General features: G+C 45.7%; 1 protein-coding gene across 2 annotated transcripts in view; it reads right to left on the bottom strand.

Moving 5' to 3' along the window:
• Nucleotides 1–25,942, bottom strand: part of PRRT1 (proline rich transmembrane protein 1) — a 114,188-nt gene extending 88,246 nt beyond the window's left edge. Inside the window, exon 1 of one of the 2 annotated variants that reach the window (XM_078645933.1) lies at nucleotides 25,184–25,942. In XM_078645933.1, coding sequence (XP_078502059.1) covers nucleotides 25,184–25,202 — 19 coding nt within the window. In that variant the 5' untranslated portion in view covers nucleotides 25,203–25,942. The remainder of the gene's footprint in view (nucleotides 1–25,183) is intronic. The other variant, XM_078645931.1, reaches the window with a different exon arrangement.
• Between the last annotated feature and the right edge of the window lie 1,009 nt (nucleotides 25,943–26,951).

Here is a 26,951-nt window from a genome sequence, read left to right as displayed (position 1 = left end):
GTTTACAACTGTATAACTGATTGACGACTGTTGAACGGCAAGTTATGACGACGTGACGAACTGTTGTTGCCAACACATGTCATTTTGTGCAATCATGAGTTCTTTTCTCCTGCCTCTTTTCACGATATAGACACAGTGTACGTTTAATACCATGTTATGTAATATAAATGTAAAAATGCAATTAAAGATATTCAAAAGAAAAAAAAATGGACATTAGATGGTCTAAGAAGCTGGTAGCTGGAGAGTAAAAAGCATTTGCAATGCAATAGTTCTGGCATTACCGATAGTTTGAGGTATTGGCGTTGCAAATAATAATGCAACGCCAATAACTCATACTTTCAGTAATGCGAAACCTAGTGCATTGCAAATGGTTTTGTAGTGAGTCAGGAACCAGCATTGTATGTCTAGGTGAAGTACTACAAGCTGCTCCTAGAGGTCGTAGTGAGCAAGGCGCCAGCACTGCTTGTTTAGGTGCAGTACCGCAAGCTGTTCCTAGACGTCCCTAGTGAGCATCATAAACATTTGGTCACATATGGTACTGCACCCTGCAGAACATATGGAAAATCCACCCTACCCATAATGCATTGCATGCAAGACAGTACCACCAGTACATTCAAATGGTTATGCACATATATACAACTAGTAGCTTTGAAATGTGACAAAATTATTATTATATTTATTCCGGATTAGGTATGTAAAACTGATGAAGGGAAATTTACAGAAAGTCTAATATAAATGTGAGATGTGATAGGTGCAGTACTGCAAGCTGCTCCTAAAGGTCCCTAGTGAGCATCATAAACTTTTGGGCTCATATAGCACTGCATCCTGCAGAAGATATCCATGGTTGACTGCCCGTGAAAACCTTCATGCACGCAAGAGGACGCAACCGATACAAGTCCTGCCCGAGAGGGTGCACCAGGGACGAGACGACATACCATCTCTTCTGGGAGTGCTGCTGAAGGCCCTAGGCACGGTGCTCAGGGCCTGGAAACCTACTCCCTGCATCACCACAGACTCTGTGATGTATGGTTTGTTCCCAGGGACCCATGCACTGAGTGACCTCCAGAACTGCTAGAGGCTCCTGTGCTGCCTTAAAGATGCTTTTCTGTTTCCAGAAACCGCCCGGTAGTAAGGAAGGAGGAGATATTGACCCTTGCGTGTCGTAAGATGATCCACAGCCTCCTACGCAACCACGCAGCACTGAACATATTAAATGAAGACAGCGACGATGAAACCGGAGGACCCAAAGGGTTCCCCTCATACCCACACAAGGGTAGCCCTGGAAGTCTCAGGCAAGAAAGACGACAACGAGAGCTGAGGACCCAAGGGGTCCCCCTCCCTGTAAATGTAGTTATTTACTGTATGTATTTGACTAACGTGACATTTTCCTTCACAGGTAAAAGGTCAAAGGGATAGCTTGCACTTGTCAAATTTGTTACTAATGACTTACGATTAAAATGGGGCTTTGTGAAAGGTGACAATTGACGTATCTGACCTAAAATAAGGCCCTAACAAGGGTTGGGGAAAAAAAAGATATGGTATATCCACCCTCTACATAATGCATTGCATGCAAAACAGTACCATGAGATAATAGCCCGATGTTAAATCATTTGAATGAGATCACCCTCAAACAGTCCAGACAGGCTATCTTGACATGCAAAGCAGGCTCTCCAGGCGATCCCTGCGCCCAAAATTTTTACATGCATTGATTGATACTATTAATCCCATTATTAATCCGGTTACCAACTGTTCACTTAGACAGGCTGTAGTACCAAAATTGCCTTGGTTAAATCACTTCAAAAGAAACATCTCCTGGATCCAACCACCTTGACCAATCTTAGACCCATCTCCTTAGTGCCCTGCTTAAGCAAGATAACGGAGAAACTTGCAAACAAGCAACAAAATGACTCTCTCCTATAAAACAACGTGTTACACACCAGGTAATCAGGTTTCAGGGTCGGGTATTCAACGGAGTCAGCACCTCTTTACACTGCGGAGACACTAAAATTCGCACTGGATCAAGGAAAGATGGTGGTGCTGATTCTGTTGGATCTCTCAGTCGCATTTTACACTATTTCCCATGTTGTTCTGGGCAAACAGCTAAGAAGAGAAGAGATTTCACTGAACGCACTGGCTTGGCTAACATCATTCCTGGGAAACAGAAGACAATCAGTAACACTCTGCAAATATACTTCAACAGAGAAGCAGCTGCTCTTGGGTGTGCCCCAGGGATCAATTTTGAGCCTCACACTTTTTAACATATATATGGTGCCCTTGCTAGACCTAGTATCATATTTTTACATTGAGACTGTGTCTTACACTGATGATACACAGCTCATCCTTACCCTAGATAAAGAATCCACAGCAGCAGAAGAACATTTTCAACAATGTCTCTCCGGTGTCTTCAAATGGATGAAGACCAATCACCTTCACCTTAAGTGTAACAGCCAAAAGACGGAGATTCTTCTGCTGGGAAAATGTAATACCTTCTCACCCAAAATGTGGTGGCCAACAGACGCGACCCCACCCCCTAATACTGTGGACCCTGCCAAAAATCTAGGAGTCCGACTTCATAACTTCCTCTCCTTTCATCGGCACGCTCTGTCGATAGCAGGAACTTGTTTTCATTGGATAAAAACTCTGAAAAAATTCTTTGACCTCCTTCCAGCCATAGCTCGCAAGTCCGTGGCAGTGGCTTTGCTTTGATCTTATCATGACTAGATTATTGTAACAGTCTCTATGCAGGAATAACGAAAAGTACTGCAGAATGTACAAAATGCAGCAGCCCGAATGGTACTGAATTTACCAAAGGGGTCATTTGCCTCTGACGCCCTCCAAATCCTCCACTGGCTACCAATACACAAGAACATTCTCTTCAAAATCCTTGTGATAACTTTCAGAGCTGTAGAACAAAGTGGCCCCAAATACCTCAGGACCAGATTAAAAGCCTATGTACCTGCATGTAATTGGATATCCTCCAAGGAAAATCTACTAGTACCCCTCTCATTTCCGTTTGAAGTCCAGAGAAGGAAAATCTATGGCTGTACTAGGGACAAAAGCCTGGAACTATTTATCCACCCAATTGAGACTTACACACATGGAGTCCATGTTTAAGAAAAAAATGAAAACATGGATCTTCACAGTTCCAGATAGTCTGGCCCATCCCTTATCTGACCATGGCGACATTAGAGACCACACTCCCGGATACTCAGTCTACCCATTTCCAGCACCAAGGTGCTCCATTGGAATGAAAGCCAGCGCTTTATAAATGTCATCGTTCATTCATCCAAATAGCTATATCCATATATACAATTAGTAGCTTTGAAATGTGACAAACGAATTATATTAAATCCAGATTAGGTTGTTCTCTATGTGGAGCTCGTGAGAAGTTGGCCTGGCATATGCTGTCCACTATTCTATGGGCGCCTTGCACCAGTCCAAACGACCCATATTTATGGTAGGTTTAAGACAACCTTTATAGAAAGCTATTCTAGTGGTAGCTGTGGAGAGCAGCCTTCAGGCTAAGTCTTGAAGGAATGTAAAGCAGCTTGTTTTACCAGTCTATAATCTCGTGAATGACCAAATGAAAGGAGAACTATACCAGGTATATATATACCTCGGGAGCACCGGATTTCTTGAGTTACCGCACCCAGGGAAGCCAGTTACATAGGTGTCTTTTCGTGTTGGGTTTTGACGTCGTTTTCAATGGCTATCTGCTGCAAAGTTCTGCTGGCGTCCAAGTGGAAAGTGTCCGGGTAGATCCAAGCCTGGTTCAAGGATGAGAAGAACCTGAAAGCAGAGGGGACAGAGTCTGGGTCACTTGCCAGTGACCAGGAAGGCGATGAGCGGATGCCCACCGATGTCGGGTTCTTGCAGGTGAAGAAGGTGAAGCTTGACTCTTCAGCCAAGATGACCAGGAGGCGTCGTCGACAACCAGGTCCTGGATTCGAGCTGTCCCACGAAGGATGTCAAGTGCTGCGGCGTTGGTTTCCCGGATTGGACCCAACAAGCCTTGGCAACAGCAACCCACGCAGGAAGTATAAATTGGCTACGGTGCAAACCAGCAAGGTCTGAGGGACTCCCCACGCGGTGAGGAGTCACGGCACGTCTGGAGCAACCAGGGAAGCCAAAGGAAAAGTAGAGTTACCTTCAAGGGAACCCACCAGTTGACGGACCAGGGATCGGGAAGGGGCCTCAAGCAGAAATGCTAGAAGTGGGCTCACGGAATATACGTGGAGTGTAGGCCCACAATCTTTGGTGCAAATGGTGCTCGGGGCTTGGACTACATGTAGCCCAATGAACAATGACGGGAAAGCTCGAGAAGTTGATGCACTAGCAAATATGCACAGTGTCCAGGAGTTCCGGTCCCACGTCACTTGTGAGGGCTACAGGTCTCAGCTTTGCTGGGATCTCCTGTCGGCCTCTGAGAAGTCTGGAAGTCCATGTCCTGAGTCGCAAATACTTCAGAGTCCGGCTGGAGCTTCGGAAATGCAGACCTGCAAGATGCTTCTTTGGTGCCTCCTTGACTCCAAGAGAGATTCTTCAGTCCTCTAGTCGTCAGTAGTGTGTCGAAGTTCCAGGATTCAGCTTCAGAGTTTCATCCAGGTATAATCTAAAGTCCTGTTGCCCGGGGTCCCTTACTTATACTGAAGAAAGAGGTTAAACATACTCTGGGGACACACCTATGGGAAGTCTGGGAAGAGGGGTGGTTACACTCCTTTCCCTTTGTCCAATTTTATGCCAGAGCAGGGGCTGAGTTACCCTGCAACCGGTTAGAACTGGGTATGCACAGGGACACCGAATGTCCCCAAGCATTGTCTGAAAAGCACTTCCGAGTGCCCCCACCCAGCCCCAATACACTAATGCCTGTCTGAGTGGTGGTTACACCTCCCTGTGACAGGAAACCTATTGTCCAGGCCTCCCCTGCCGGAGTTTCGTCCAGCAGAAGGAGGTCAGCCCCATGTCTGTGGCATCCATTTTGTGATGCCAGGGGTCGTTTAAACTATTACCGGCAGACCAGTGTATACATGTCTTCTCCCTCTAGAGAGGTGGAATTCTACCCCTGCCACCAGGACTGGCGGAGGTAGGATTCCAAAGTGTTGGACACCGAACACTACATGTTTCCATGTAGCCATTCCAAAGTTATCATTTACCGCAAGGTTATAATGGTCTGGCTGCATCACAGAACAGCTTCAAAGAATAGATTCTGAAAGCTGCAGAGGGGTCCTGCTCATGCATGGGCATCCTCTCACACAAAACCAAGCACTCTGCTTTCAGGATTGATAAGGTCTGCCATAGGAGTGACTGTTAGGTTTATATGTGTCAGTGATTAAAAGCAGATATAGGTAACCTATATCTTAGTAAGGGGTGCGTGCCACTTTGGAAGGCTTCCCAGGGGTGGCATATTACATGCTGCAGCCCCTGGTAGGCCTCTCGGGGGCCTATGCCCTTAGTACCTAGTGTACCATATACTAGGGACTCACAAGCGGACGCGCTTGATTACCAGGCGCTGAGGTGCTGCCGGTGAAGTGTGTTGTTTGGCAATACTTATGCTTTTAAATTCGTGCTTTTAAACTATTGTGAATCGTGCATTTTAAACTTCTGTGTCCTTACCTGTTGATCTTCCGGTCGGCGCCTCGTTCCACCGCGGCAAGTGCCGTTTGCAGTGGAGGGCGTTTCACAACCTGGGCCCGCCCCCTGGGGTGTTCACATCGCCAGAGGCGGGGACGGTGCCTATTTAGGTATCTCCACACCACTGGAGTCAAGCTATCCAGGCTGAATGAAGGCTGATAGCCAGAAACCGGTCCTTGAATGCTTGATTCCGGTCTGAGAAAGACATGGCTTGGTAGTTCGGACTGGACTGTTCCCATGAGGCACAGGGTCAGAGCTGATTTGCATATAGCCAGTGTCTAACCCAGGGTGGTGTGGAGTGCAAACAAACCGATGGATTTAGGCCCAGATCCTTGTACTGAGGTGAATGTATGACATTGTTCTACATTCTGTCCATCAACTGTGTTTTTTGCAATTTTCACCCCGAGTGGGCTGGGTATGCTCAGACGTGAGTCCCAGGCTCTCCACACCACTGGAGTCAAGCTATCCAGGCTGAATGAAGGCTGATAGCCAGAAAACGGTCCTTTGATGCTTGATTCCGGTCTGGGAAAGACATGGCTTGGTAGTTCAGACTGGACTGTTCCCATGAGGCACAGGGTCAGAGCTGATTTGCATGTAGCCAGTGTCTAACCCAGGGTGGTGTGGAGTGCAAAAAAAACGGTGGGTTTAGGCCCAGATCCTTGTACTGGGGTGAATGTATGACATTGTTCTACATTCTGTCCATCAACTGTGTTTTTTGCAATTTTCACCCCGAGTGGGCTGGGTATGCTCAGACGTGAGTCCCAGGCTCTCCACACCACTGGAGTCAAGCTATCGAGGCTGAATGAAAGCTGATAGCCAGAAACCGGTCCTTGGATGCTTGATTCCGGTCTGGGAAAGACATGGCTTGGTAGTTCGGACTGGACTGTTCCCATGAGGCACAGGGTCAGAGCTGATTTGCATATAGCCAGTGTCTAACCCAGGGTGGTGTGGAGTGCAAAAAAACGATGGATTTAGGCCCAGATCCTTGTACTGGGGTGAATGTATGACATTGTTCTACATTCTGTCCATCAACTGTGTTTTTTGCTATTTAGGTATCTCAGCATTTTCCCGCGCAGCGGACGCTCTTGATTACTAGGCGCTGAGGTGCTGCCGGTGAAGTGTGCTTTTAAACTATTGTGAATCGTGCATTTTAAACTTCTGTGCCCTTACCTGTTGATCTTCCGGTCGGCGCCTCGTTCCACCGCGGCAAGTGCCTTTTGCAGTGGAGGGCGTTCACGACCTGGGCCCGCTCCCTGAGGGTGTTCACATCGCCAGAGGCGGGGACGTTGCCTATTTAGGTATCTTGGCATTTTCCCGCGCAGCGGACGTGCTTGATTACTAGGCGCTGAGGTGCTGCCGGTGAAGTTCGCACAGGAGTCAGAAATTTAAGTTGTGTGCTATTTACCTCATCTGGTAATTGCCAGGTGTGACAAAGACCTCGCTCCTTTGTTAAATTGTCAAGTGGCCTGATTTTCCAGTTCCAAGAAGTACCTTCATACATATATCCACCTACCAATTAATGGGACGTATGTAAATGTTGATTTATCGGGCAGAATTCTGCACAGATTACCCAGTTCTGAGTGTTTTACCACACATATGTATTGCCTACTCTGACTGGGTGGGGCACAGCCAGGCTGCACTGAAACCCATTACCAAGATGTTCTGTCTAGTATAACCAGATCCAGCATATCTGCACCTATGAACTCCAAGTGCAGGAAATCTGGGCCACTGATAATTGGATGGAGCAGTATCCTACCGGGAATACTAATCCCTCCAACACATAATCGGAGCCTTTGTGAGGAAAAGCAACATTATTATAGGAGCTTTCTAAGGCCTTCATTATAACTGGCATGGTGTTTAGTGCAATAAAATCCGTCTTCACCAGGAGTTAAGCAGCACGAGCGCTGTGGTGGCAGCTTAACATGTAGTGATCAGTTGAGGTGGACAGGACCTTTTTACCTTGTGTGACTGGAGTGAGAACTACAGGCTCACTCCCCTTTTTAAAAGTTCTGCTGCTGTGTGCTTAACTCACCCGTGGCCTACATCAGGTAAGTTGTGGAGTTCTGCGCAGTGCAGGAGTAGAGACTACGTTGGTTGTATGTGGGCCTTGTAAGGGTACAGTACAAGGATGGAGCAGTACTGTGCAGTGCATGTGTGGTTAGTACATGTACTGAGTGTACATATGCCAAGAGGAATAAATTACATGGGAGATGTAGTGCTGTGCAGTGCATGTGCTGATAAAGCATGTACCGAGTGTATGTGTGTTTGTGCGGAGTACAATATGAAGGGTAAAGAGTTGCACAGTGCACACAGTGTGTGTGGTGGCAGTTCATGTGTTTTGAAATAACACACTCTTCTTAAAGATAGAAAAGCGTAAGTGCTGAACTGTGCATGCAGATTGAATATGTGTGCTGAATGCATGTGTACATGTGAGGGTAAACTGCTTAGAGGTATTAGTTCCAAACAAAAGTGTGCTATGAGTGTACACTGAGTAAATGTCCCTGAAATGGTACGTGGTATGGAGGTCCTTGGGTTCCATTTTGGGAAGCCCAGAAATGCCTGGTAAAGGCATGAGGATAAAAATCCCTCCTGACCGATTTGTGTATTGCTGCATTCCTTTGCGCTGGATCGGGAAACACTGGAGGGAAAAGGAAGAGACTCCCTTTGCACTTCAAAGAACTGCTCTCTGATTCGGTGATAGATCACAAAGAGGGGGCCTGGATACATCTCAGGGAGGGAGACGGGGCTGATTAGAGAATTATAAAGAATAGGACTGGGGGAAATAGATCAACCATTTGACGCACTTATCACTGTGGCTGACATCCAGGTGTGAACTCTGTCCACAACACAATTCATGGGAGTGAATAATCAGCTTCTGAGTCATGCCTGATGAAGCAGACCTCTTTCATGAAGGAAGATGAAAAAGAGAAGTGCCAACTTCAAAAGAAGCAGAACCACAACATAAAACTTCAAAGACCCAGATCATAAATCACATTTCATGTCTGGAAAAGGACTATGAGAAGGGGAGTTGAGTCTCCAAATATGTGTAATTTGCCAAGCAGCCAGATGAGCTGTGTAGGAGGGGAAGCTCTGCAATACTTCTGTCTGTGACCAGGACTGGGGCCCATGACCTGCTTGTCTCCCTGGTGGGAGAGAGGACATCACCCAGGGAAACCAAAACCACCTGCCCTGGAGCCTGACACACCAGCGCCTACCTACTTTCAAAGACCAGCGTGCCCTGTGAGGAAGAGGAGAGCGCTGAAGGGAACGAGGTCCAGTCGGGAGCCCTATTATGAGGACTTCTTGTGTGAGGAGTAAGGATTTGGCTCTATATCAATCGGGCTGTAACCCATGTGCAAGACTGCTGTCGGCGACCCCAGAATGCCAGGAGAGGGCCGCCATTGACAGAGCCACATACTGAGTCCTGTGCGGAGGGTGCTGATCCCACATGGCCTCCTTGTTTTGACCCCATATGTCAGAGGGGGCAACCAGTGAAAATGTTGTTTGACCAGCGTGTCAGAACACATGAATGCCTGAGCAGCGATCCCTTATGCCAGGAAGGGCCAACGTGGTCATCGATTGCACCTGAGGAGTCTACGCTGCACCCAGAAGGTACCATGGGAACCCCATGTGTAATGGCAGCTGCCGAAATATTAAAGTGGGGGGAAGGGTGGGAAGGGGATTAGAGGGAATATTAGTTATTCTCAAACTTAGCTGACGACTCGGGAGCTTTGGTATTCTTCCCTGGCTCTCCTCCCAGCATGCACTGGGGCACAGGCTCTCCACCAAATCACGGCGCTGCTCTTGTGCTATGCCTAGCATGAGAGCAGCGCCGGGATTGGTCTGAATGGCGTGGGTTGCAGCTCAGACAGGTCATGGGAGCCTGTGACGTTTCTCCAAACCGGCTGTTCAACACAGCTGGGTTGGAGAAACTTAAGTGCGCATGTCCAAGAAGGCTGGACAAACAGACATGCGCCGGCCCCTTCCAACACTGCTGGCATCGGCTCAGTCAGTCAGCGATCATTTTATTTTTCACTTGATCGCTGACTGACTGACCAGTAGTGCGAAGACCCCGGTAATTAAGGAAGAGCGGCCACTGCCCATGTGCCAGACTAGGCTACTGGGACCAAATCATCAAAGACTTCGGCCCTCAACCGGGACTGGTTTGAGGCTATGACTGGGAGGGTCTAGCCATGCAGAAGAATCTGCCCAGTTTGGCCCCTGTGGACCAGGAGAATGCCGAGGAGTACAACACATCCTCGTGGGACTTACTGCATAAGTGCAAGCTGGAGCTTGCTCTGATCACAGAGGAGAGCAGTTGCACTACTCCGGAGAGTAAGCCTGCACCTGCCTGACGCATATGCGTGCACCATGAGCAGTCCGACTTCTCCGAGCAGGATTTGATCATGGAAGTGCCTGCACTGAGGGCACCCGCTATAATGCCAAATGCTTCGATGCTGCAGGAGTTGAAATCCTGAAGAGTCAAAGGGAACTCTTCAGTACGGCCTAGTAATTTGCATTCCCTATGCTGCCACCACTGAATGGGGAGTAACCCTGACCAAGTTACACGAAGGAGGGTGGGACCGGGATTCGCCTTACTACTACTGGAGCCCCAACCTCAAGGAGATTGTGTTATTGCATTTGAATGTCTCATTTATTTGCATGTAAAGATTTAAAAATAAAATTAAAAAAACTCTCATAAAAGCTAGTATTTCCCTGGTCATTGATTTATTGTTTGTACTGTTTGCACTTTGAGTTACGAGTTGTGTTCACTGACCTGTATCCACACACCCCCAACGCCCAAACCCTGGGGGAGCCTTGGATGCTCTACCTTACCTACCACTGACAGTCAAGGGCGGAAAGGGTACTTGGCCCAGTTTACTAGGTCTGGCCCCGGGACAACACAACCAAAAGGTCTCAACCACCAAGGTTAGGCCTAGTAGCCCCTGAGTGTCCGTGGACCTCTAAAAGGGGTTCTGACACCCAATTGTTAGAAGCCGTGGAATTCTGAGCTACAATGACCTGAGACTGCTGTGCTAAAGCAGGCTACCACATTTTTAGGTCTAGCTCGTGATAGCTATACTTGCCTGATGGAACTCATCTAAACACAAAAACAGAATTACAAAGCAGCAAAGATATTCTTTAAGGGCATCTGACAGGGCAGAAGTTGTGTTATTGCTCCTGTTTTGTAGTTTATTTGCTCTTAACTGTTCCAGACATTGTTAACACAGACAGGGTATAAAATACAATGGGAAGTGGCTTTGCATGGTGCACCCTTGTAACTATAACAACAAAGTTGTGAACTGTGACAAGTGCAACAGGAGGAATATTACCATAACAAACTCTCCGACAAATACAATGAGAAAGGGTTTTACGTTGTGAATTGTGTGATAAATACAATAGGATAAGGATTTACATTGTGAACTTCATGACCAACATTGTAGAATGTGGCATTACACTGTTTAACACTGAGAGACCTTCTTGCACACGTCTAGTTCTGAAGATGATATAGAGCCTGGCTTCCATTGTGTACATTGAGCTGTGTGTAAATTAAAGTGCTTTTTATTTTCAAAAGATCACAGCTTTATTAAGAATCATTGTGTAGTTTTTGGACTCGAGCTTCTAAACCACACCACCTCCACGAGTTAGCCTTCACTGCTCTGCCTGGCCTAGTGCTAAAATAGTGTACAGTTTGGGTCAACAAATAACTCAGGGCACCAGAAGTAAAATACTCCATCAGTAACCCTTGACTGCCCTGGGCACAGCCCTGTGTAAACCACTGCCACATGAACTACAATCCAGGGGTATTGGCATTTCTAATCGCCAGAGGAAACTAAGTAACTAACCCTGCTAATATCCATCTTACACAGCACCGCTTGCTTTGTGTGTCAGTGCACGCTCCAACAGTTGCAGTGTCTGTTGCTGATGAAAAACAGTAACAATGACGTAATCATTCTCGTGCAAAAAGCAACAGCAGGGCTGATATGATGTGGCATAATGCTTTGCGAATTCCCCACTCCTAATGTGGCCGCGGATTATAAAAACTAATGACGTGGTGGCGTACGGAATGGGCTGGCTGGCGGTGCCTGCTGCAATAAAGAAGACGTTGCGGTGTGCTCTCTGCCTCAGTGGTAAATGTGTCATGTATTTGCCGCGGGATTCCCCTACAGCCACCATCCATCCATTCTAGTTGGCGATGACAGAATGAGTAACTCAGTGCATGGACGGTGAGTGACTGAGAGCATGATCAGATAAATGAGTGACTACATGGATGGAAGCAGTCAGGAACTTCCAGCTATAAGCCAGACCTATTAGCTTTGCTATTTGGAGGCGAGAATCAATGGGAAATCCACCAAAAAACACAGCTGTGGATTTCCTGACAACCCATCTCTTGGTTTTTCACAGCCCCATTTAGAAGAAACTGTTATTTCCGCTGACAGAGCCTCAGCCTTCTCCACTTCTGGCCAGTAAGCAAGCTGCCAGGGATCCACCATCCTCACTGTAGTGGGAAGACACACTTAATTCAGGTCAGTCCTTCTACTGTTGATTTATTCTCCACGGGTCTGTCATTCAAGGCATGGAGGTGAACAGTAGAAGAAGCAACAACCCCACTCGCTGTGTCAAGAACATGGTCTAGTTTTTGTATTTAGAGACAAACCAACACTTTAGAGACCTGTTTGTGAAAAACAAGAAAGTGATGCCCCGTCTGCCGTTCCACTGCAGGTGAGCTGGCAGCGAGCATTTTTCACCAGAAGTGCACCCTTCTCGTCATCAGGAGGACTTGGGGAAAACAAACTCCTAGCCATGTGGTTGAGGAGCTTTAAATGTGGAGGTTACACTGGGCTAATGGAGGAAGGGTCTACGCTGCCCAGAACTACCATGGCTGAACTGAGCCCCAAGAACTGAAATTCGAAACATAAGAGTATCTTGAAGCTCAGGATTCTCAATAGAGTGTTCGGAAAATAAGGGCCCATAAACTTGTACTCACTTACGGTTTGGCACCATAAAGTTAAGATGGAATACGTTTCGTGTCATAGATCAACAACCTAAAGTACTAGGCTCTTTGTTGCTTTTTCGTTATGTTCTACGTGACTAGCTGTATGTTTTTTAAACGTGTAGTAAAGAAGTGTTCCTTAACAAAGAAATGTCTCTGGCTAGACATTCAACTAAAAAAGTTGATAACTGCTTTAATATATTTTATCCGAGACAAATAACGAACCAAACTCCCAGAGCAAGTCTTGAGTGCTCGACTACACTGTAAAGTCAAAGAAACTGATGGGCTCTTTGCTCATCCATAGCAAGCAACCAGGGTTCCCGACCACAGGGGAGTGAGAAACTGTGCACACACTGAAAATGTCCAGCCAAGTCGTTGAGACATGTACACCATTTTTGTCTCTCTTTCTAGTTTCCTGGTTTTCCGTTCTCTTATTTCATACTCTTTTCAGTATCTCCATTTATTTTTGTCTCTCTCTATTACTTACTATCATTCCTTGGCTACCTCTACTTCACTCTTCTCTTCTGGCATTCACTCCTCTCTCATCCATTTTCCCTTGTCTTCTCTCTGTAGATCCACATTTCTCTTTCATTCTCCTCTTCTCCTGTCTCTTATTTCCCCCACTCTAACTCCATCTCTTTCTTCATCCCTCACCTTCTGCATGTCTCTTCTTCCATTCAAGTCTTTCTCTCCCAATTTTTCTGTTCATCTGGCCTTTCCAATGGGCACCCCTTTTCTATTATTTACCTCTACTTCTTCCACCCCATCTCTTTATCCTTATTTATTTATTTATTTATTTTAAAGGTTTTCTACAGCGCTGAAGAGACTCAGAGGTATCAGAGCGCTTTACAGGAATGTGAGGAGGTACAGTATACAAGAACACTTAATAATAAACATTGCAAAAAGAGTCCATATAACCAAGAAAGCAGATAAATGTGAATGGTATTTAGAAGAGAAATTAAATTAGATAACTTGAGAAGTTAGAACTAAGTTTAGGGTAGGTGGGAGAGGGCAAGAGAGAAGGGATGAGAGGGAGACAGAGAGAGTAGGGAAATAGGGGGTTAGAAAATCAGTGGGAGGTCGTGCGTGTGGTTAGAGGTCATATGTAAATACAGAGAACAGGGAGGGGGTAGTGGGGAAAGAGTAGCCAGTGGTCGGGAGTTTGGAAGGAGAGGGGGGGCATAGGATTGGAGGGAATATAGAGAGGACCCTGGCGGGGGTGCAGAGCATGAGAACAGAGTCTGAGGTAGGAAAATTATGGACCCCAGTATTTGTTGAGGAGGTATGTTTTGAGTTCTTTTTTTAAATTGGAGTATGAGGGGTTGCAGCGTAGGTCTTTAGGCAGGAAATTCCAGATGGTGGGAGCGTTTCGAGAGAAGGAGCAAACTTGTGTGCATTTCTTCTTTAACAGGGGGGGGTAAGAATAAGGGCGTTGGTGTTCCTCGTCGGTCGGGCGCAGCCTGCTTTGTGGAGTTTATCTGAGAGGTAGCGTGGTGTATTTTGGTGAAGGGCTATTTATCCTGATGTCTCTTTTTTCACACGTTTTGCTTTCTCTTTTTATTTATTGGAGCTGCTTACAGACGGCTTCAACTTTTGGCCAAAATTCATTACCTCCTCATAACGTTTTCACCATGATTAATCACTTATTGAGGCTGCAGTGCCTCACAGATGCACTGCCTGCTTGAAGTAAAACTATACAAAACCTTCCTGTTTTAGTTGTGCTTTGATATATATATATATATATACATATATATATATATATATATATATATATATATATCCAGCCGACAGTTGTTGTTTAGGTTTCAATAAACAACACGCTGAAGCCCATATCAGTTTCCTTGCTGAATTTTAATCTGGGGCCTAACTGTAATAAATCATAGACCGATTCATGTTCCAGAATTTCATTGGGGGGGTGACCGCTTGCAAAAGCTGAGACGTCTAGAGTCCCGCTATATTATTGATCTCCAAACCAAGAGTCCATTTGGTCTAAATAATCATGAAGAATTGGCATCACACTTGGGCTAATTGAATATGTTCTCTTGTTCTGCAATATCTAACTTCTTATGTTTGTTAAAATGAAATGCTTGAATAATTTTGATGGGTTGTTTCTGATTTTGTATATATATGCAATTGTTTTTTAAGGATTTCCAAGGTGTAGTCTATGATCAATTGGAGTTGGTGTTATCAGCCCATCTATGGGCGAGATTATTTTGCGGCTGCAAAACACTATTTCTGAAGCCCATTCAGGGCTAAATAATTGAAACAGTAATATGTATGGATCTTATCCTGGTATTGCTACAATGTAAGAACATATTTATGATTGTAAACATTCACTCGATCTCGTTTAGAATGTCTAGTAGAATTGCATGTTCCAAGATGGCGGGACTACAATTTCAATCGTCCCGTTTCTATGTTCATGAAACTCTGATGACGTAGACAACTTGTACAATATTTAAAAAATGGCCGCGATGCGTTATGTGGTGCAATAGAGAAAGGCTAAGTGCCGAAACGCGTCTTGCTGGTGCTTGAAGGTTTCATTAAAAATCATTGGAAACCTCCCCCTCGTGAGTGCTTTCTTCTTTCTTGGCGGCTGGATTCACCGCTTTTTTGAAAGGATTTTGGGAGCTCATACTTTGAAGCGGGTACACCCCCGCATTGACAGCACCCGTTCGTGAGTGCAACTGGCTGGTGGATTCTGGGAGCAGTTGATATATATCCAGCCGACAGTTGTTGTTTAGGTTTCAATAAAGAACACGCTGAAGCCCATATCAGTTTCCTTGCTGAATTTTAATCTGGGGCCTAACTGTAAGAAATCATAGACTGATTCATGTTCCAGAATTTCATCGTGTCCCCGTAGGTTAACGCGATGGAGCATGATTTTTGCAGCAAACGCCACGATAAAACCGGGGTTCGGTCCCCGATAATTCTATTATGTGATAATGATTATGTTTGTGCATAATACAGCAATAATTTTTTGGGGAACACTTAATAGTATGAATTAATTAGTTCCAGCAATAATGGGCAACAAATAATGTAACAAATTGTATGCAAGTACCGTAACGGATAATATTCTTTGTGTTGTTACAGGTATTGGTTTATTATAATGTATATACTTTGGCTGATTACAGACTTGATACAAGTTTTGTACCGCAATAAGAGAATTATATATGTTTTCAAAGTCTGTCTTCACTTGTGGTTTAAAAAAAAGTGTCACATGGTGTAAATTCTAATATAACTTTATTGAATGACTATGACACCCGTACCCGTGAACAAGCAGTGGACGCTGCGAAACACGTCGGGTGATTGAGCCAGATTAAAATTCAGCAAGGAAACGGATATGGGCTTCAGCGTGTTGTTTATTGAAACCCAAAGAACAACTGTCCGCTGGATTGATTGGGGTTGGCGAACCCCGCTGTGGCCCGCCGTAACTAAGTCAGCGCTGGTTTGTTTCTCGCCAAAAATTATTGGGATATATATATATATATATATATATATATATATATATATATATATATATATATATTTATACACACACACACACATATATATATACAAATATATATATATATTTGTGTATATATATATATATATATATTTGTACATATAAACACACACACACAGGCTGGATCCAACAAGAACCTTTCAAGACTAGTCTTCATTTCTGGTTGGGGATGATCCAGCTGGAGAAAGGCTGCTGGATTTTTGTGATGTTTGGGAGCAAACCATCAGGGACCAATGGGTATTCAGGTTAGTCAAGGGAGGATATGTTATAGAATTAGTCAAGAAGTCTCCAGACGCTGGTGCCATTCCTACATCAAATCCCAGAGATCCTGTAAAATAAAATGATTTGAAGGCTCTTTTGATGAAAAGACCAATTAGGTAGTTCCTCCGGCAGAGAGGGGAAAGGGAGTCTGCTCTATCCTTTTTCTAGTACAGAACGCCATTGAAGAGTACAGACTGGTGCTCGACTTAAGGGGAGTGAATCTGGTGAAGATCATCCACTTCAAGATGCTTTTGTTGCTTTGATGGTAGAAAGCGGCTTCCTCTCCGCTATAGATACCTATCTTCATGTCCCTATTTACAATCAGCATCAAAAGTTCCTGCACTTCGCAGACAGTTCTTTACGTTTACAATTTCCGTGCTGCCTTTTGTCCTGGCACCTCAGGTGGGCATGCTGCGTCAGGAGGTCATTACCATTCTTCCACACCTGGACGGATGCCTGTTAATCTCATCATCCCTAGTGACCAAGACGCAGGTCACAAGAATTCTTGCAGTACTGGAACATCACAGATTTCTAGTGAACCTGAAGATGTCTCATCTGACACCAGTTCAGGACCAGACTTTCTTTGAAGCAAGATTTCTCAGCCTCTCTGAAAAAAAAATCAATCATTTGACGGAAATCATGGGTCAAGACAATCCAACAGCAGTGACTTGGCTTCAGGTGCAACGCAACCTTGCAGCAGCCACCTTCCTCGTGCCTTGGGCCAGGTTTCTATAATCAAAAAGGAGTGAACCACACCGTTCTCAAAGCCAGAGTCTCACGAGTGTTATCTCTGAAACCCTCAACCATTAATTGCCACCAGAGGTGTATATCATCACCACTGGGGTGACTTAGTGGGTAGCGTCATCGGGTTCCGCGTATGGGTACTCGCTTCTCCAGAAGAGCTACTCCATCTGGAGGGAGAGTGTCTGGTGAAAGACACCAATGGGATCTGTGCAATTATGAAATTACCTCATATACACGAAAAGAGATCCTTTAATATAGAGAGATTGTATGGGTGTAAGATTACAAACAAGACGTGATGTTGTTCGAACGCATTTCCAATCCTTACCATCAACAGAAGTGGTCAACATATTTTGGCCAAATATGCCTCTATGGGTCCATAGCCTTCATCAAGACCTTTTTAGATCAGATCTCTTTTATTTTTGTAAAGTTGCCAATTGTCAGTAGGGTTAGATAAGTATATTTACTCACAGTCGGTCGTTAAATATTGTATAACGGGTCGTTGTTGCAGGCGTGATAGTAGCCTGCATCTTGGGACAAACAAAAGGCGATAATGTACATAAAAATAGATACATATACTTCCTTTATCTGCGGATATCTCCATCTAATCCTGATGTGTTACTGTTTTTGCATGAAGTACCCTGGTAGTACAAGGTATGCACTCAGGTCGTCTTATGTAGTGACGCATGCATTCCTTTGTATTGAGTGGTCCAGCACCTTGGCTGAAAAATCTGATTTTTGGTACTTGTAAACCGGTTAATTAAAAGGGGTATAGGGATGGCTAAAAGAGTTGTGTTCCCCTGGTGCCTGGAAGGAGGAGACATGGTTTAGAAGTGATGTCATCCACCGAGCTAATGTACCTTATATTATAAGTCCCCAAAAGTAATTGCGTGAAGAAGACAGGCATCCTATTGCCATGTCCAGCCGTCCATATTGTGCAAGTAAACAATAAGTATTCTGTACGTTCTTTTATATGGACATTATCTTGTGATCTCAAGCTCGAGGGGGTGTGCAGCAGTTAAAAGTTGTTCACTTTTGCCATGTGCCCTTTGTATAGCTCTTTGGAGGGTAAGTGGGCTTAGGAAGGCTCTAAGTGGCGCTATGTCATGTGCCTGCAGTAGAGTCCCAGTAAGGCTCACTGTGTCCCATTCAGGTTTAAAAGTAAATGTGAAGCCGTGCTCAATTTGGCTGTAATTATACTGAAACGACCTCAGTTTCTGATCTATATAGATACTTTTTTAAGGCATAAGTAATATAAAGATAAATGGAAAGTACCTGATTGTAGGGAAACTAGCGCCTCATTGGTTGTGCATGAGGGCAGAGATACTAGCAACTGCTGACTGAATGACATACAGGAAATATTTAGGTTATGCGATGCTGTGGCTAAGTGCATCTTACATGATCAAATAAGTTTAAAACAGTTTTTTTTTAAAGGATTGAGCCGCATGCTCATGACTTACTTAGTGTTGTACGAGTCTCCGGGTGGTACACCTGCAGAGTCCTTCCCGTCTTGAATGTTGGGGGCTAGCTGTCTGAACCCAATATAAGTAGGTAGGTATGAGTTGCTAATGCTTCAGTATTGGTTTCAGGTGTGTTGTATGTTTTGGGGAAAACGGGGCACGTCTTTTAGAGTGGGTTATAATGACGCAGATAGTGTCCGCGTTGTTTATCTGGCTAGGGAATAGACAAACCGAAAGCATGATCAAGGCTGTTTTCCAACTCAGTCTAATTTATGTGGAATTTTGACTCTTATGGCAACGTGCAGGAAAAAATCCTTGATAAATAATTACGCCTAATAAAAAACCTAATAAACAAATGTTTAATAGAAAAGATGATAACTACTTTTGCTTAATGAACACGTGGCATAAAAAAACTGATTTCTTGTTATGTTTAGGAAATGTATAAAGCGCTCGTATACCTACGGTCTCTTGGCGCAACAGGTGACAGATGCATATTCATGTCAGGTTATGCATCTCCTTTGAGGAGAGTAACTGGATCTCTATATAAATGTGTGTTGGGGTTGATTGCATGGCGTCTGCTATTGCCTGATGCTTCTTGTCGAGATGTGAAGCTTCAGGCAATAGCAGACAGGGTTCAGATTATGAGGCAGTTTTGTGAGGCTATTGTTTCAGTGCTAGCTACGGGATATTGTCCTATAGGCCTGTATGGAAAGTTATAAGACTATAAAACCATCTTTGTTCCTTTTTGAAGAAGACTCTCTGCGTTCTTGTCGGTTTAATCTAGTGTCTCCAGGACGTCCCGTTCCAATTCCTTTTCTGTGTGTTCATTTGTGAGGAAGTGAGGACTTACTCGTGTTGCTATCTTACAGCACCCTGATGTTGCAGCGATGTTCCCCTATGCAGATTTTGATCTTACTACACGTCATGCCTTTGTATTTCAGGTGGCAAGGATATGTGATCATATAAAGATCATGTATTGTGTTGCAATTAGTGTGCCTCCTCAAAACCCACTTTAAGCTGGTATCGAGCTTGAGGGATTTTGTTAAATTAGTCAGGTGGCCCACAGAACAGGAGCCACATGGGTATTGACTGGTAAGTGGCTGGAGGACCCAAGCCATAGATACAGTATTATTGATTTTTGCGCTCTGGGCGGTTGTCTATGCACTACGTAAGGTTGGATGGGCCTGGTTGCACCTGAACAAGGTTGTAAGGCACATTCTGACTCAATGGCCCAGTTAGCTCATGGTTTTTTCATTGACGATTCCAATGACAGCGGACATAAAAAGGAGCTTTCTTGGTGGACGCTGTCATCAGACATAAAAAGGAACTTTCTTGGTGGACGCTGTCATCAAACATCTGTAGAGGAGTTCAGTTGTCATCTCAGCCACTGCTTATACTGACGATCAATGCCAGTGCAGCAGGATGAAGGGTCTGGATAGGGTCTCAGCAGGCCCAGGGCCAATGCTCAGAGATCCAGCAGTTAAAATCTTCAACATGGAGGGAACTGGAGGCGATTCACTTGGCACTTCTGGCATTTGCTCATATTTTGGTGGACAAAAATGTTCTCATTAGAATGAACAACAACATGGACAAGTCCTATCTTAACAAGCAGGGGGCCACGAGGTCCCCAGCATTGTTGAGGAACTCTGTTGAGATCTTTTTGTGGGTTCGGGGCAAGATCTTAGATCTGAAGGCATGTACATTCAGGAGAAATCGAATATCAGGGCAGACAAGTTGAGCAGGGAAGTCAGGGAAGCTCTTCTTCCCAAGATTTCTGTCTAAGCAGGCACACATTTTCTAGGATCTGCTACAGGTAGGGTCTTCCAGTGGCAGATATCTTTGCATCAGGGCTGAATAACCTGCTTCATGTATCCTGTTCAAGGGTGAGGGCGGAAAAATCTTGGGCAATGGCCTTTTGGGACGTTTGCCAGATGAAGTACTCATGCCTTCCCGCCACTCCTTTCACTTTTCAGATTTCTGATCAGGTTGAGGTGGGAGACGTCTGTACGATCTTATCATGACAGTGAAGTCAGTGAGGAGTTTCTTCGTTCTGTAGTCCTGTCTCCCCTAGCGTTTTCCTGTCTTCAGACAAAGACCTTGAGAACATTCAGGCTGAAGGCTAGGAGGTTGAGAGGGAAAGGCTAATCTAAAAGGGGGGTTTGGAGAAGGTGGCTTCCACTATTCGGGCTCTAGGAGGGCTTACATGCTTTCTGCCTATGAAAGACCTTGGGCCTTGTTCCATAGATACTGTGTGTCCAAACACTTGATTCTTCTGTGGATCGAGCTGTATACAGTGTTGGATTTCCTGCAGTACACATTTGCTCTAAGGTTGACGGTTTCTACCCTTAAAACATAATGGGTCGCCATCAGGCGTTTCGAAAATCATGGTGGAATCTTATGGATGAGGAAGGTCTCATTCAGAGGTTATTCAAGGGGTTTCTTAATCTAAGGCCTTTGTCTAGACCAGTTTACCCTTCTTGGGATCTCTCTCTAGTCCTTAATGTATTGAAACAATCTCCCTTGTAACCTCTTGAGAAGCATAAGCTTAGGTTGCTTATCTTGGAGCTTTCTTCCTGGTAGTGATTACTTTAGAGAGAAAACTAGGGAGGTTGTGCTCCTTATAAGTGAGACCAGTGATTTAAATGGGCTGGTAATGTCCGGTACGGAGTACCAGCACTTTTTTATTTTGAGAGTGAGAGTACCGGCACTTCTCAAGAGAAATGTAATACTTTTAATTGGAGATTACCGGCACTTCTCAGAAACAAGCAGGAACTCTGGTACAGAGTACCTGCACTTCTATTTTTTCATTTCAAGCACTGAAACATTCCTTCTTTAGGATGTTCGAAGACAGTGTGGTACTTTGTACTGGCCCATCTTCTATGCTCACAGTAAATTCCGTTTTTCAGAGGGAATAAGACGTGAGTCTCCCAATATTTTAAGATAATCCCGGTTCTCCTGAGGTGGCGGAGTTGCACTCGTTAGATGTAAAACGTGCAATTCTCATTTACCTTGAAAAAGTCTGAGTTGCTTCTTCTTTGTTACTTTTTGTCCAGTCAGGAAAGGATGTAAGTCTTCCATTTAGACTCTCAGTAGTGTGTCTGTTCCTTAATAACTTTGGCTTATAAAGAGGCATGGATGCCTTGTCCAGCTGGGGTGAAAGCAGGGCTTTAAGTGGGCCGAGTCTCACCGGTGCTGAGCTTGGCAGTTTTTTAAAGTGGGCTTCGAAACGGGTCCCTATCGGGCTCTGTTTTGAGCCCAGGGTCAGGCGGTCCGTTTTTTCCCGGACTGCAGTACCAGCAGGCACATCGATGTGCGCGTGCACCCACTGCTCACTAGTGGAGAAGTTACAGCATGACGTCATGCCAGGTGAGCGTTGTAGGGGAAGTGAAATCCTTTAAAGAGAGTCATTTTCTCTCTGGATTTCTCCTTCTCTTTTTGAAACTCAGGAGCAGCAACATTGTTGTGGTGTCACTAGGGCTTTAAGTGGAAGCATTTTCAATATTATATTCAAGCCATAGTTGCTGCTTATTTATCTTATGCAACTAACAACTATTAAAAAAGCCAATTTTCCTGACTTGTTGTAGGTATGATGTTACTTGTATCATATATCTGGATACAATGACAGAAACAGCAAAATACAAGTCATGCAGCACTCTTTAATAAGCACAGGTTTTTAGCTTATGTGTTTTTAAGCCACGCCCTTAATTACATTGGCCAGGCCCCTTTGAGAGACCCCTCGGTTTTTCATCCCACTTAAAGCCCTGGGTAATAAGTAGATCCACTAGGCTATGTCTACTTCCCTCGCAGAGTCGCAGGGAGTGTCACTGACAGTAATTTGCTGGGCTACCATGTTGGCCACGGTCTCTACTTTCTTCAGACAATAGAGGGTAACCCATGAAATGGCTCCAATGGAAGTTTTGGGGGTCAAAGGTACTGTCTTCTATGAGGCAATAGAGGAGGATCTGATTCCAAATTAATAAAACTGAGTTGTACATGAAAATTCAGTTGTCTGGATCTTTGTCATTACTTCTTACATCTCAATATGTAATTAAGCATAGTAAAATGTAGTGAGACGCAATGTTCCAATTACTTACCGGTGATTGCATTACTCAGAGTACGTTTTCACCAAGTTTATTCAACCACTCCCTTCAACCCTGTTATGAACAGGCAAACTGTATTTATGGAGTCAACAAAAACAGGTAGGGGTTAGGGTGGAAGGGGTTTTTGTACAGTTTTACTTCAAAAAGTGTGGCTGTGAGGAGCGGCAGCTTCAATATGTAATTAATCATGGTGAAAATATACTCTGAGTAGCCCAGATACTGGTAAATAATTGGATCATGTCCTAACATCAGAGGTAGGCTTTTGGTGTTCATTTTAGCAGTTATACACTTTGCATTGTGTTTCTCCCAAGGTGAACACAAATAACCCCAAACCAGTTTTGGCCTGGTGGACCTCATCGATCAGGAATAGCTCAAGTCCTACTGCAAGTGAGCTCGAAACCGACGCGTCTCGCTGAGGAAAGCACAAAGATAATATGTTTGGATATACAGTGCTGATGTATAAACAAACACGCACAAATGTGCAGATAATATTTGATCCCAATCTGACACCTGTCTCTTTCTGGGCCCCATGTTTTTTAAGACTGCATTGCTATAACAGGCCACAGAGTGACACAGCACAGTCCGAATGCATTTGTGCATGCCTGTAATTCTGTGAATTAACGCATCAAAACAAGACTTATTGGCTTTGTAAGTGCTTGTTTTTTCCCTCCTGTCAATCTTTCGCTCTCTCTCTCCTCCCTTTCTCTTTCCTCCACTCCGGTCTCATTCCTTCAGTACATCTTTAGACAACATACACAATTAAATGCGAAAACTCGCCTCTAGGGAAAGCTCGGTGGGGGGCCCGTATTCCGCCTCCAGCCTTCTCCGAAATGCTGCTGGTCCCAGTCCCTTCCCACCTCTAGGAACTGATGTATTAGACGCATAGTCAACATCGCATCCCTAACAGCTCTTCTCTTCCGCATGTACAGGGTATCCTTCGGGAAGGGAGTCGAACCCTCTCAACTCCCAAACCCTGGACACTGCCGGGGCGCTATTTTAATATGCATGAGGCAAAAAAGGCGTAAGGCTCTTTATTAGGGGGCAGGACAGCGATACGCATCTATTGCCCGCCACGAAGCAAAATCGGCTTGCCCCCACAGAACATGAACAACGCTTTTATCTTAGACTCTCGAGGGGGGATCCATGTGTGCCATCTTTAACGCGCGCAACGCACCCCAATTCTAACATCATGGTGTCTCGTTACTGGCTCGACATCGATTTGGAGAATATCTCCTAACCAACGAACACAAAAATAATATGCAAAATGGGCATCTCTGGCCTCTCCTCCCCGCCCGGGGGATCAATAACATCCGCGAGGGGGGAGATGATGACGTGCGTAGAAGGAGGGCTCTGGAGTGACAAAAGGATGTGCTGCGACAATGTGTCCAATACACAGCAATTAAACTGGGGAGGGCGGGTGGGTTGGCTGGAGGGCTCTCGGGAACCATGTCAAATGGACAGAGGATTTATATTGGGAAAGGACGGACACCCCCGTCCATGTTCCAGAGAAATAATCGACTCGAAGAATCCCCCCCACTCTCCCCCAAAATAATGTACGCGCAGGCGAAGGAACATGACGGTGGCCTCCCTGGGGATATACAGCCCTCAATTCAAACAGCAACATCGCCACCACCCCAGCGCGATGCTGTCACCACTCCCCCTACCAGTGGCCTGCTGCGTCTGCACAATGTAACCCCTCCGATCACATCTGTACCCCCTGTGCCTTTAGAATCACACCCCCCACCCCAATAATAATAACGGAGACTTGCGAAAGATAAGCCTGCGCCCATCTGCTTTGATACCACCATCAAAGGACACCGACCCCCTCTTGCACATGCCGGTAAAAATATACGCCTCCCCCCAACGCATCGTGTGCGGGGGCACCCCTAATACTAGGAAACACCCCCTCCAGCTCCCGAGACACCTCGATTATAACACCTCCTGATGTTATGATCGCCCCTCCCCCACTGCCGAGACACCCCGGATTTTACTCTTCTAAACGCGCAGTAGCACCTATGATGTTAAGACGCTGAGATAGCACTGACGTTAAGTCACCTTCCCCCGGTGAAGCACCCCTGTTGTTACGACCTCCACTCCATGATCCAAGATCCTTCTGCTACATTTTAAGACCCCCCCCCCTTGATGATATATCCCCGATGTTCCCCGCCTTGCTCCTAGCTCGAGGCCCTCGTACGTTTACACCCCCCTTTACCGCTGAGACACCCCTGATGTCAAACCCCACTTGTGATGTGGAGACACCTCTGGTGTTAAGAGCATTCCCCCAATACCTCAGTTGAGACCTCTCTGCAAGTAAGATTCTCCATCGCGCTCCTGAAACACCACCCGGTGTGACCCCTTCCATCCCTCTGATAACCCCCCTCCCCCACCGCAGTACCCTGCCGATATTGAGACCCTTTCCCTATCTTCTGGGACCCCAGTGATGTTACGGATCTCCCCACTCCTGTTAGAGCTTCTGAGATGCCCCCGTTACCTGTTTTCTCCGCAGACATGGCGGGGGGAGGGCGGGTGGCGGTATCCGCGGTGGCCGGAGCGGAGCCGGGACGAGGGGAGCCAGCGTTTATCGGGGGGCGGCGACCAAGGGGGGCGTGCTCGGTGCAGCCTGCGCCGCGGCCCCCTCCAGTACCCCCGTCAGCCCCTCGCCACTCTCCACCGGCAGCAGGGTCTCTCTCCGTCCTCTCTGACAACGGTCCTTCTGGCGGTAACGTGTATGCGTTGGGGACGGCGCTATCTGCGGCTCGCACTGAAGGCCCCCTCTGGCGCCTGCACCGTCAGTCCTTGGCACGGGGTGCAGTGCAGCCTTGGTGCCCGCAGGGTCGGGATAGGACGTATCGTTTGTCGTTGGCAGGGGATACCTTGAATGTATCTATCGTTGGCACTTGGCACCGGCGGTGCCCTGCAGGGTTATGATCGTTTAAGGTGGAAGATACCCTCAGGCGTTGCTACCGCGGTGCCGTCTATCTTTGCACTTGGAGCGCCGGAGGTATCCTCTCGCGGTAACACTCTCGCATCTTCTGGCGCGGGTACTGAGGACCCGCCAGTCCTTGCAGCTTCAAGTACCCTGTGTTCTTGGAATTGGAGGTAGCGCCTATCCTTTATGCTGGAGTCTCATCCTCTCTCTCCTTACCCTCTAGCGCTAGTACTGAGGGACTATTTTTCACTAGCACCAGAAGAAGCCTCCCCTAGCGCTGGTATCTGGGTACCGAAGTCGATTCGAACTGACGATACCCTAAGGGGCCGGTTTTGCGGTAGCGTTGTCGCTTGCACTGCGGGAGCCCTCAGTCGATAGTACTGGAAGGACACTGACAGGTTTACGCCGTGGTAGCCTCTAGCTATGCGCCTAGGGCTCTAAGCAGAGCTGGTGGCTGTGTCGCTCTTGTTCTTGGGTGTGGTACTTCTAACAGCGGTACCATCCTTCCTCAAAGTACTATGGTTTGGACCTTGGGTACTCGCTGTAGTGGGGGCATGGCGGTGGCCTCTTATCATGTGAACTCTAGTTACTCTCTAATGGTCGTATTGTTTATGCCTACCTCCTTCTATACGTGGTGCCCTCAGTGTTCGTATTACAGGTAGTCTGCAAGACATCTACAGACGGTACTCTTCATTCGGTTCTTACTGATCTGCCGTAGTAGATGTATCCGTGCCATAGGTAGGACCGTACCTTCTACGGTGCGTCTTACAGATACCATCTATTTATTTCATCTATCTCTATTCATGGTACCTCAGCCTTTTGTATGGTGGTTTCTTCTGCTAGTATCATCCTACTACAAATACCATTTATGGTTATTCATGGTGACTCTACCGTTTATACGGCAGATTTTACTGCTAGTAACCTCGTATTACAAAGATCACATTCACTTTATTCACAGTACTCTACCATTTGAAGGGAAGCATTTACTGCCAATAATCTCGTATTACTAATACCATCTGCGGTTAATGACGGTACCCTTTGTACAGAAGTGCTTATTGATAGTAACCTCGCATTATAAATACCATATGAGGTTATTCATGATACCCTATACCATCTGTATGGTGTTCCTTACTGCTAGTACCCTTGCATTAGCGATACCATCTACTGTTTCACATGGTACCCTCTACCAATTGTATCGTAGGTCTTACTAATAGTAACCTCGTATTACAAATACCATCTAAGTTTACATATGGTACCCCAGCCATTTGTATGGCCATTCTTACAGCAAGTGTCCTTATATTACAAATACAATCTATGTAAATGTCGGAAT

Source organism: Lissotriton helveticus, chromosome 5_1 (genome assembly GCF_964261635.1).
Source record: "Lissotriton helveticus chromosome 5_1, aLisHel1.1, whole genome shotgun sequence".
NCBI classification, from domain to species: domain Eukaryota; kingdom Metazoa; phylum Chordata; class Amphibia; order Caudata; family Salamandridae; genus Lissotriton; species Lissotriton helveticus.
The sequence above is the reverse complement of the archived record's forward strand: the minus strand, read 5'-3'. Positions and strand labels throughout refer to the sequence as shown.